Genomic DNA, 12,247 nt, shown 5'->3' with positions numbered 1-12,247 from the left:
GTAGCTAATCCAACACTGACCAGCGTCCTTCTGGCTTTCATAAGGACCTCGTGGTTGTCCTATGGGCTATTGACAGAAGGCCACTTGGTTTCCTGTGGGTTTTTTTTTTTTTTTTAATTCTAATCAGGTATACATGACAGAAGAATGCTCTTTGATTCATTGTATACAAATGGAGTACATTTTTTCACTTCACTGGTTGTACACAAAGTAGGGTTACACCTTCATACAATCATACATGTTTCTACGGTAATGATGTCCTCCTGTGGGTTTTTGTTATTGTTGCAGCGTTATACCTTTATCTATTTCCTAATAAATTGTCCTTTGTCATCTTTGAGTTTATGTCCCTCTTTATTGCAAAACATGGTTCATATAAAGTAAAACTATTTACCATTAGCTTTTTGTCATTTCTTCATAGGACGGGATTATTTCTGTTTTTCTTAATAACTTTAGGCGTTAGTCCTGTGACTTTTTAAACTTATTTAGAGTCTTTTAGGATTTCTTCATCCCAGCGTTGTGGCACATGATTGTAATCCCAGCAATTCGGGAGGCCTGACAGGAGCATTGCAAATTCAAAGCCAACCTCAGCAATTTAGTGAAACACTTTCTCAAAAAGAACTGTGGATGTTGCTCAGTGGTTAAGCACTCCTGCTGGGTTTAATCCTCAGTATGGAAAAAACAAGAAAGAGAAGATCTCTTCAGTCGATTTTTCTGATATTTAGTATTTCTCAGGGAACAGTTACAGTGAAGAGCAACTCATAGCCTCACAGACATTTAGTTGATTGTAGTTTCAATTTTATTGTAATAATAGTAAAAACAGTTCCTCTTCCTCTCTGTGCTTTTCTTAGATTTGAAATCATTCTGCCAGAAATCATTCTTCATCCTTCCCCCAACCTAGTCTTACAGATATCACACAAAATGTGTCTGTACAGTCTTCTGGTGGTCTGCATTCGCTCCTGCAGGTACCAATTGTTGACAACTTGTCAGATCGTTATGGCAACCTGGGTCCCTTTTGAGCTAAATACTCAAATATCTTGAAGCCAATCTTCACTGGCTGCAGTTTCATTCCCTGGAGGCCTTACCAGCATCCATTTCCCTCTTCTCCATCCCAAGGAAGGGGCCTCCTTTCCTGGGATGAGGAGGGAATGGTATCCCCCTAGAGTTCATGGGATTCATCCAGTGAGATGGAGATTCCCTGTCTACCAGCTCCAGGAGAGGTTCTGATTGCTCCTGCAAATCAATGAAGGGCATACTCTTCACTGCTGCAGGATTAGGTCTGGTCTCTGATATGGGCCAATAGCAGGGAGGAATTGGGAAGGCACCTCTGTTCTCTCCTTAAGGCCCAAAGGGGAAGCCAGCTTTAGGTGAAAGCAAAGGAAATGGGGAAAGTTGGATCACAGCATCCATCCAAACCTGAACGCCCCTCGGCTCCTTACTGGAGGGTTTTTGAGGTGGGTTTTCTGTTCTAAAGTCTCCTACATCAGACTTCATTCCTGTACCCCACTGAACTAACATACTGGTCCCCAAATTGTCCCAAGTGCCACCACCTCCATTGCCATGCTGTAGTCTAAGTCACTCGGAGATTTGGCTCTGGAGCCCCCTCCCGGCTGCTGAGGTATAGCTGGAACATGCCTTCTGTGGGGACATTCCTGGAGATTTGTTCCCACTTAGCAAGTCACGGTGATTTACAGGATTCATTTCCTAAGTTATTAGTCTGCTAAATTTGCCAGGCTTGCCAATTTACCACAAACTTTAATATTCCTAAATATTTTCAGTATATTAATATTATGAAAACATTCCTTTTGAACATATTTGTAGTGATATTTGTATCAATTTGTGGAAATAGAGCTCTTCAATCTTGATATGCCTAGTTTTAAAAGGCATTGGTGCATATACTTTATGAATATAAGCAAAATCTCAGCATTTCATCTTGAATTATCCCCATTGTGTAGAAGTTTCCAGAACACCTTTTCTTTTTTTGCCACATTGTAGTTTTCAGAATCTTTTCTAATCTGACCAAATTGTCAAATTCTTTCTAATCTGACCAAATGGTCAGGCTAGAAAGTTTGCCACGAAGTTTTTTTTTCCTCCTATTGAGTAGTGTATTCAATTCCTAGAGCTGCTGTGGCCACACCAGACGGTTGTCTCACAACAGAAATGTCCTCCCATTGTGTCTGTGTCTCTGCATCTCATAGGGACACTGGACATTGGTTTAAGACCCACCTAAATAGCCTCATCCTTATTTGATCACATCTCCAAAAACTACCTCCAAGAAAAGGCTGCATTCCCAGGAACGGAGGGGGTAGGATTTCACCTTATCTATTCAATCCACAACAGATGGTTTGGCTTCACAGATTTGTAGGGTGATTTGAAGTTTTAGTTGACTGTTTTCCTTCCTTCCTTTCTGTGCTGGGATTTGGACCCAGAGCCTTGAGCAAGCTTGGCAAGCACACTATCACTGAGCTATCCCCGTCCTTGACTGTTTTATGTCTCTCAATAACAAATGGATCTTAAACAACTCAGTTTGCCTCTGCTCAGCTCCCACGATGCAGCTGGAGGGAGGGGGGCACCAGGAGATGCCAGGGGTTGAACGGTCAAAAGTAGAGGACCCAGGAACCAAGGTGGGTACCGAAGGGCTAAAGAGGTCCAGGGAATAGACAGGAACTGGGAGACTAGAGCATGTAGGAGGGGACCCTAAGACGGCAGAGTCCTGGCTCCTCTGCTTTGGAGCCCAGAAAGCTTGCCTTTGGGGAGGCCTGGGGGCGTGGGCTTCTGGCAACCACCCCATCCTTGCCTCAGAGGGCCGCTCCTTGTTGCAGGACGGCTTCCCACCGCCGGCGCCTCTCCACGACCCAATCCAGCTCCTGTAACGCGCCTGTGGACGTACACTCCTGCGCACCCTCTGAAGCCCTGCTCCAGAGTCCCGGGTTCCTAAGATCTTCCCCAGGCCTTGCCCTGCACCAGGCTGCACACCTATTCCCCAAAGCCCCGCTTTGCAATCAGGCGGGGCTTGATCAAGCCTTGGTCGAGTCCTAGAATACCTTGGTTCTCGGCTTCCGCGGGTCTCCCTTTCCGCGTTCTCCCCCTCGCAGGTATTGGCAGTACCTGGCCCAGACTCTGAACCGCGGCGTTCCTGGGGACACTTGAAAGCCAGCAGGCTGGTGCAGCTACGGCTCTACTGGTAGAGGCGGGACCGAGGGTGCCGCCCCCAGCGGGGATTGGTGGGCGGGGCTGGAGGGCGGACCTGGAGAGGAGGGAGCGCAGCACCTTGCGGGGATTGGTGGAGGTGGAGAGTGGCGTGGCACGGGGCGGGGCCGTCTCCAGGGGAACCCGACGCTTTCCGCCAGCCTTGACTCCACTGCGTGGGCGTCCTGCTGGTGGCCTCGGTGCCCGCTGGTGCTAGTTCTCCCAGCTCGGGTGCGGCTCCAAGGGCCAGGGCGGTGGCGCGGGGCTGGTGTTGGAAGGGACGGTGGCGTCCCGGGGAGCGGGCAGACTTCCCCGTGGCTACGACCTTTGAGGGCCAGCTGCAGGGACCACTGATCGGCCAGCGAGGCGCGGCTCCGGGAGGAGCGTGATGGCTCGACCCGGGCGGGGGCTGTGGGCGCTGTGGGCGCCCCCGGTATCCGCAGCATCCTGAGGGCGGATTGTGGTCCCTGGGTCTGCTTCCAGGTTCGGAGAACAGACACGGAAGGTGGTGGCTTCTAGGTCCCCCTAGACTACGCAGCCTCAAAGGCTTACAGCTCCAGAGGCGCGCTGGAGGAGCAGGGCGGCCAGTCCCCTGCTGCCAAGGGACTGGACAGTTACGCCTTCTTCACCGAAAGGTGCAGGGGACCCTCGGGCAGGGAGGTCAGACCATGACCCAGGGGCCAGAATTAGCCAGGTTTCACAGTTGGGGCCAGACTTAAAAATCACTAATTTACAAAAACTGGTCTCTGTAAAGAGAGAAAAGCCTCAAAATTGTATTAACAAGCACTGAGGGAAATGTCATATGTTATGGGTGACTGGAATCCTATGCCCCAACTCGCTGTGTCCCTTTTAGCCTGCAACACTGCCTGCCGGTCCATTTCACTTCCTAGTACATGGAAGGAACTGTTCCCCAAGTTGACACAGCTCCCTTACTGCTGTGTTGTTAACAGTAAGGGCTACTTTGGGTCAAGGGCTGCCCCAGAGCCTTATCTGTGGCATCTCATGAAATCCACCTGCAACTGACCCTACCATGCCTGTCTTTGTGTGGATCCAAGGCCTCTGGACCCCAGCATCCTCAAGTTGAAGCTCCAACCCCAGTGTGATGGTCTTCAGGGGTGGACCTCGGGAGATGAGTGGGTTGAGGTGAGGACAGGAGGGTGGGGCACTATGATGGGATCTGTGCCTTATAACAAGAGGAAAACAGCCAGAGCACTCGCTACTCACCCTCTCTCTGCCGCTGAAGTCACTTTGAGAAGGTGTCATCTGTAAGCCAGGAAGAGAGCGCTCACCAGGAACCAAGTCCAGTAGCTTCATGACCTCAGACTTCCACACTTTAAACCTGTGAGAAATAACTGTCATTGTTTAAGACCTTACCTCATCTGTCCCCAGTCTGTGGTGGTTTGTTGTAGCTACCTCAGCAGGACTAACAGAGTTTCCATCTTACGGAGGAGGAGACAGACAATCAGGAAGGGTGAGGAGCCATATAGGCCAACCAGTGGGAGGTGCCAGACACAGGTGGCCATTTCCAATGACCCTATGGTGGGTTTTACAGCTGACTGCTTGTGTTACGATTGTCTTGATTGACCTCAAAATTATTTCCATTTTTCTCAGGAAAAAATAGAGTAAAATTTCTATTTCTCCTATTCCTACCATAGATTATCTTTCCCCATTATTGTTAACTTTTATTAAACAAGCAGTACCTATCCCATGTAGAAGAATGAGAAAAAACAGGTGTATTAGTTTGCCAGGGCTGCTGTAACAAGCACCACACAGACCAGCTTTGGAGGGGGAAGGCCAAGGTCAAGGAGCCAGTAGGATTGGCTCCTTCTCTATCATTGGCTGGTAGATGATCATCTCCTCCCTCTACCCAGCCCCATCATCTTTACCATGTCCAGGCTTCCCCCTTCTCCTGGAGTAGGGCTCATCTAATGACCTCACTTTAAAGGATTAACTCTGTGAAGACCATATCTCCAAATAAGGTCACATCTGAGGTGCTGGGTTTAGGACTCCAACATTAAAATTTTGAGGGTGGACACAACTCAACTCAACCTGAAATAGCAGGTAAGCAAGAGAGAAAACAAACCCCATCAGTGCCCCATCCACTATCCCGTCTTGGGTGTCTGTCCTCTATAGTTAACAATATACCAAATGTAGAACTCGTGTTCTCAGCAGCAGAATCTCTTGTCGGCAGACAATATTCTTGGCCTCTGTGGGCCACAATTGGCATTCCAGGGCTGGCTGGTGGAGGGGTCAGGACCTGAAGGTTCCCAGGCCCAGAGGTATAAGCCAGACATTGGGCAGGTCTGTAGCCCAGATACCAGCTTACAGCATTCCCCAGGGAGTTGGGAGGGCGGCAGAGGGGTGTGTGTGTTGGGTATCCATGTCTAAATTATGATGTGTACCTTTAGATGGCAAGAGCAGGAAAGAATAAAATGCACCTTGTGCTCACCCCTGTGTGCCTCAGAGTCCCCATGCAGACACTCTGCCCTCAGTGGTGCATCCGGAGGTGGAGCACCTGCTGTTGTGGGCGCCCGTCCCGGCAGGCGCTGTGCAGGTGTTTCAGCCTGTTGTTACTGCCTCTCTTTGCTCTCTTCCTAGGGATGGGACAGTGCCCCCCAGAGACGAAGGTGAGGAGTCTGAGGGCCCCCTGAGGGAGCAGAGCCCGAAGGGGACCTACATCCAGCTTGTCCAAGGGGTGCAGGAGTGGCAGGATGGCTGTGTCTACCGAGGGGAGTTTGGGCTCCACATGAAGCTTGGATATGGTGAATTCTCTTGGCCCACGGGTGAAGTAAGTTCCTGAGCTGTGCTCCCACCACCTCCCACCGGGGCTAGGGGCTGGGCCTCTCTCCCAAGAACCAGGTGGTGGGAGTCTTTGGACACCTCCTCAGGAAGGACTTCGGCTGACACCTTCCTAGGGAGGATGCCCAGAGGAAAGTCCCTCCAGACTCCCCACAATACATGGTTTCCTGGGGTGCATGGGAAGAAGTTTGGGAAACTGATTTAAGAAGACAAATTCTTATTCTGGGCGGATGTTTTAGAATTGTGAATTACTGCAGCAACTTGTATGCTTATACTGGTGAAATCACCTGTGTTCAAGATGAAACAGATGGGGAGCACATTCTTAGAGACAGAATGAGACACATTCTTGCACTCTGAGCTAGGCCATGCCCAGGACTTCAAGGGCTGAGACCAGGAGCCCAGAACCATTTATGTCTCCTGGTGCCCCTGGCTGGGAACAGTAGCTAAGTGGGCAGCAATTCTGGGGCATGTGCTGAGTTCTGGGGGCTCAGACCATCTCCCCTGTGGGATGTAGGGTCTTGAAGATGTCCAGGTGGAGGATTCTGCCCTGGCGGTGCCTAGCCATGGTGCAGTTCAGCTGAGACCTCATCAGGAGGCGATGCAGGGCTGTGTGTGTTGGGTGGGTTGTGAAAGGGTGCAGGGTGGTCCCGAATGCTGGAGCCCTCTGGGAAGGGGCTGGCTGGTGAGGCCTCATGGGGGATCACTGATTCACGGCTCCACCCATCTGTTCCTTGTGTGAGTCTGCCTCTGGATACCTGGTTTCTCTGACTTTTTGGCCCAAGGCTGGGGACACCTGGGCCAGCCCTTAATGTTTGCCCTGGCTCCCCAGCTAAAGAAACAGTAGGTGAAACAGGACCCTCTCAGCCCAGTTCCAAAGTCCTGGGATCCTGCTGGCTAGCTTCAGTCTGGTGAATGCTCCTCCTGGCACGTGTGGTCTTGCATGGGACCACAGCAGACACAGTTGTGGCCACCTGTTCTTTTCAACAAGGGCGGTTCAGAGTATGGGTGTCACATGGAGGGTGGTCAAGCCATGGGAGGGATACACTTGTCCAGAGGAGAGCAGCAACAGGGAAAAGATCAGCCATCTCACAACAGAGTCTGAAGAATGGCAAGGTGTAGGGCCAGAAGTCCTCCAAGACGGCAGAGCGGGACTGTGCATGGAGCACCCGAGACCAGTGCCTGTCTACCTGGAGTGTGCCCCCAGCTCAGGGAGACCCCAGCCTCCTCAGGGCCCTGGCGGGTGCCGAGCCCCGGCACAGCCGTCCTCAGGCCTCAACTTGTTTTACTCACACGGTGGCTGCAAGGCCTGGTTCCTTGTCCACAGTCCATGGTTCGATCCTTCCAGCCCAGGTTTCCCCCAGGGATGGGAGAACATGGCCGGTGTGTTTAGGTGGGGGTCAGCTTTTCTACCGCTGGGGCCTGGGCCATTGGGTGCAGGGCACAGATGCGTCCAGCTGCAGCAGCTCTTAAACCAGAGAAGGAGAGGACAAGAGCACCCCTTGAGGACCTGAGCACATTGACTGTCTTTTGAGACACGTGTGTAGCCAGGTCCATTCTGAGGACCAAGGAGGGGCCGAGAGATGACCCGTGTTCTGAGGAGGACGCAGCGGTCTCTCCGGTGTGGAAGTGTGAGGCCCAAGAGCTGAGAGTTCCCCTTACAATTTCTTTTAAATGATTTGCACTTGGTTTTTGTTGGGGAAAGGGTGGACTCAGATAACCTGCTCCAACATCCTACAAATCAAGTGAGCCTTGGCAGAATGGTGACTCCATCCTGACTGCCTCCCTACTCACTGAATGTCCTTCATGGGCCAAACTCTGTCACTAATGGAACCCACATTTAATCTAGTGGAATTGAAAAGGGTCTTTCTTGGTTCTTGTTACAAAAGTTCAAGGGTAAAGTAGCCTCAGGCTGGGCTGGATCCAGGAACTCATCATCCAATCAGGCAGGCCCTCGATCTTCCATCTTCTTATGGGGGGCCAAGACTGGCCTTCCACTGTCTGGCCAGTCTCTAAAGGTGGCTGCACATGTTCCTAAAAGAAGTCCTTAGCTGCTGGTGTGCCTTAGAGTCAGGTTATGTGACCAAACTAGTCCAGGCTGAAGCTGGGGTGAGGAGTCCTTGCGTGGGGCCAGGGTCACATGGGGGCTCGCGTCTGCAGAAAGGGCCATCATTATGGCCTCCTGTGGGGCACCGCGTCTGGCTGCCTGAGAGCTCAGGCCCAGCCCCTTCTGACAGAAAAGTCAGGTCTAGCTGCTGGAATGCCCCGGGCTGGGTGTGGCGTCAGGAGTGGCGCTGAGCACACCCACTGGGGTTCATGAGCTGGGGGGGGGAGCACCCAGGCCCAGCCCCCGAGTCCAAGTCCTAAGAAGTCCCACCTCCCCAGCCATCCACCTGTGACCTTATAGGGGGCCCTGTGGGGTGGGGACAGGACTCCTGAGGGGGAGGGGGTCCTGACCTGTCAGTGCCCCGGGACAGAGAGTCCACCCTTCCTGATGCCCCATCTCTAGCCAGCTCTGAAACCTCCAAACTCCCCACCTGAGTCGAAGGCAGGAGAGGGGCACAGTCACCAGGGGTCTCACTGCCAGGCTTCCCTGGTGCTTGGGGTGACCACTCTCATGCTCACGTTGACCACCTGGACTTCAGGGGGGGGTGGCTAGTGCAGCCCTGCAGCCCCACTCACAGCACAGAGGTGGAGTCTGGGCTCTGAGGGTCCCTGTCAGGGCCTGGGTGTCTGGGGCGGTGGTTCCCAGGCACTAGGCCTACTGACCTCTCCACTTGACAGTCCTACCACGGCCAGTTTCACCAGGATCACTGCCACGGCTTGGGCACCTACATGTGGCCTGACGGCTCCAGTTTCACGGGCATGTTTTACCTCAGCCACCGAGAAGGCTATGGCACCATGTACATGAAGACCAAACTTTTCCAGGTGAGGGGCTTCGCTGCCAGCAGGGGGCGGGGCCTGCGTGGGTGGAGGTGAGGAGCAGGGCCCTGCCTTCAGGTGAGCCCTGGGTGTGCTGTGTATCTAGACTACTGGATAAAAAGATATCTAGGTCTTGGCCGGGCACGGTGGCACACACTTATAATCCCAGTGGCTCGTGAGGCTGGGACAGGAGGATCATGAGTTCAAAGCCAGCCTCAGCAAAAAGCAAGGCGCTAAGCAACTCAGTGAGACCCTGTCTCTAAAGAAAATGCAAAATAGGGCTGGGGATGTGGCTCAGTGGCCAAGTGCCCCTGAGTTCAATCCCCAGTACCCCCCCCCCCCCGCCAAGAAAAAAAGATATTTAGGTCTTGAGGAAGTTTATTTACATATAATCATCCTTCTTATCTTAATGATTGTAGTGATACTAACAGTAAGGATATAAATAGCAGATGAAAACCTGATTTCATTTCTCAGAAGGATATTAGCAAGTCGTACATCCCCTAGATTAATGAAATATACTCTGCATTTAACTTTCAGTGTATAAACTGGATCATTCTATGCATATTATTTGAAACTTGCCTTTTTTCCAGAGAACATGCCTCGTCTTTCAAACACACAGGCCCTTTTCTCCCCTTTAATTTTATTGCAGTATAATTTTCAATAATTTTTTTAAATATAGAGTTCTGAGCCTTTGGACAAGCATGAGGCATGTAACCACTGCACAGAGAAGGATGGGGAAGGCCTGTCTCCCCCGCCCCCTCCGGGACCACCCTTGCCCTTTGTGAAGGTGCCAGGGGTGGAACGTGCCGTGAGCCCAGGAGCCCCCGGCCTCTGAAATTCCACCTCATGGGCCTCTTCTCAGTCTGTTCCTTTTTGCATCCAAATAGTTTTCCATGCTATGAAGCCACCACAGCTTAACTCCTAAGTCACTGAGGTTGTTTCCAGTTTGAAGGGTTAGGATAAAGCTGCACTGGGCTGGGGCTGGGGCTGGGCTCCGTGCAGAGCGCTGGCCTGGCATGTGTGAGGCCCTGGGTTCGATCCTTAGCACCGCATAAACATAAACAAATGAAAAAAGAAATGCTGTCCATCTACAACTAAGAAACGTCTTGAAAGTAAAAGCGGCTGTGAGCATATGTATTTGTGGGAACAAGCACACATTAGACCTAGGCTGGGGCTGGTGCTGGGGCTCAGTGGCAGAGCGCTTGTCTGCCATCCGTGAGACACTGGGTTCAATCCGCAGCACCACGAAAAAGTAAACGGATACAATAAAGGTATTGTGTCTATCTACAACCAAAAACAAAGTTTAAAAAACAACAGGTTTTCACTTCACCTGGGCCTGGGCTTGTGTGTCATGTGGCTGGTGAATGCTCTGCGAGTTCCAGTGAACCCCCACTCTGCACCCCATGTCCCCACCGGCTCTGTGGGGGCTCCAGTGGTGGGCACCCTGGGCCTCCGTGGTGCATGGCTGCTTCCTTCTCAGCAGTTCCAGCGATGGAGTGACTCACTGGGGGCTGAACGGCACGCCGGCCGCAGTGCCTGCCTTTTCCTTGGCCAGTCCTGCTGGGGGTCTCCAGTGCTATTCTTCTTTTCCCTGAAAATCAGCTTCTGCCTCTTCTCTGCATTTAGTTGTGTTTCATTGCCAGTTTCTTTATTATACCCTCTGGATAATTCACTATTCTTTTCTAATTCATTGACTTTCTGTTTTGCTTTTTATCTAATACACATGTTGGCTCTGTTTTGATTCTATCATGTTAGTGTTTACATTCTGTTCAAAACATATTGTGACTTCTACGGTGACTTCTCTTCCACCCAAGGGGTCTTTGACAGGAGTATTGCTTCGTGTTCAGAGTCTGGGCTCGGGCTGCCGTCAGGCTGGTCCCTGGGTGCTCCTGTGCCTGGGGCTGGTCCCTGGGTGCTCCTGTGCCTGGGTGGTTTCAGCTCTCTGGGACCTGGGAGACTTGCTCTAGGACCCGTCCTGCCTCTTTCAATGTTTGTGGGCCATCCAAGGCAGGTGGTGCCCCTCTGAGGTTGTCTAGAACAGTGTCCCTTAGGTCACTTTTGCTGTTGGTGTTGTTCTAAATCTTAGAGAAACTCACCAAGGTTTTTTGTAGGCTCATTCTACCTGTGACAGAGCCAGAATCTCCCACGATGATTGTCGCTTCTTTATTACTCCCGTAATTCTACATTGTATGTTAGATATTTGGAGACAATGTTACCGGATGAGGTAGAACTTTAGACTCATTGTATCTTCCTGGTAGGTTGAACATCTTATTATTATAAAGTAATAACTTTTGCTTTATGATCCAAAGTCTGATTTTTAGATATTGATAAGGCTGTATCAGCTTTGGGGGTTTATTTTTACTATGGTATGTCTTTCTCTATGATTTTACTTCCAATCTTGGTTTTTGTTTTGGATATCTCTTCTCTTTATTCTTAAAAAGTGTTTGTGTGCTGGGGTCGTGGCTCAGTGGCAGAGCACTCACCTGACATGTGTGAGGCACAGGGTTCTATTCTCAGCACTGCATATAAATAAAATAAAGATCCAGGGCTGGGGCTGGGGCTCAGTGGTAGAGCGCTCGCCTAGCACGCATGAGGCACTGGGTTCAATCCTCAGCACCACATACAAATAAAAAATAAAAATATTGTGACAACCTAAAACTAAAAAATAAATATATTTTTAAAATTTAAAAAAAAATCCATTGACAGCTAGATTTTTTAAAAAAGTGTATGTGTGCGCAATAAAATCCTGACAGATCACATTCAAGAACATATTAAAAAGATAATGCACCACGATCAGAGGGGTTCATCCTAGGAATGCAGGGCTAGTTCAACATACGGAAATCAATAAAAGTAATTCATCACACCAATAGACTTAAAAACAAGAATAATATAATCATTTTAATAGATGCAGAAAAAGCATCTGACAAAATACAACACACTTTTATGTCCAAAACACTAAAAAAACTAAGAATAGTAGGAACATAGATCAACATTGTAAAAGCTATCTATTCTAAACCCAAGGCCAGCATCATTCTAAATGGAGAAAAATTGAAAGCATTCCTCTAAAAACTAGAACAAGACAGGGATGCCCTCTTTCACCACTTCTATTCAACATCATCCTTGAAACTCTAGCCAGAGCAATTAAACAAAATAAAGAAATTAAAGGGATATAAATAGGTAAAGAAGAATTCAAATTATCACTATTAGTTGGTGACATGATTCTATATTTAGAAGAACCAAAAAAACTCCACCAGAAAACTTCTAGAACTAATAAATGAATTCAGCAATGTAGCAGGATATAAAATGAACACCCATAAATCAAATGCATTCCTATACATCAGCGATG

General features: G+C 49.9%; 1 protein-coding gene and 1 long non-coding RNA gene across 9 annotated transcripts in view; one reads left to right on the top strand and one right to left on the bottom strand.

Moving 5' to 3' along the window:
* Positions 1-770: 770 nt before the first annotated feature.
* On the bottom strand, positions 771-3,672 carry LOC125618323. 2 transcript variants are annotated; one of them, XR_007349603.1, is made up of 2 exons: positions 3,039-3,672; positions 771-1,227 (listed from the first exon to the last, which is right to left on the bottom strand). It is a non-coding gene; the product is annotated as an uncharacterized LOC125618323 (long non-coding RNA). The 2 variants fall into 2 exon arrangements; XR_007349602.1 differs by having other exon boundaries at positions 771-953.
* The window catches only part of Ankmy1 (ankyrin repeat and MYND domain containing 1), a 58,553-nt gene continuing 49,631 nt past the window's right edge, over positions 3,326-12,247 (top strand). For 4 of the 7 annotated variants that reach the window (XR_007349600.1, XR_007349601.1, XM_048808885.1 and 1 more), the window contains exons 1-4: positions 3,326-3,414; positions 3,667-3,818; positions 5,782-5,971; positions 8,764-8,907. Coding sequence is in view for 5 of the 7 variants with exons in the window: in XM_048808885.1 (XP_048664842.1) it covers positions 5,930-5,971; positions 8,764-8,907 (186 nt within the window). In the remaining 2 variants the exon portion in view is untranslated. Of the gene's footprint in view, positions 3,415-3,666; positions 5,245-5,642; positions 5,972-8,763; positions 8,908-12,247 lie in introns of those variants that run through there. The other 3 variants (XM_048808882.1, XM_048808883.1, XM_048808886.1) reach the window with 3 other exon arrangements.

Source organism: Marmota marmota, unplaced genomic scaffold (assembly GCF_001458135.2).
Source record: "Marmota marmota marmota unplaced genomic scaffold, marMar, whole genome shotgun sequence".
Lineage (NCBI taxonomy): Eukaryota > Metazoa > Chordata > Mammalia > Rodentia > Sciuridae > Marmota > Marmota marmota.
This window is presented reverse-complemented; position numbering and strand designations above follow the sequence as displayed.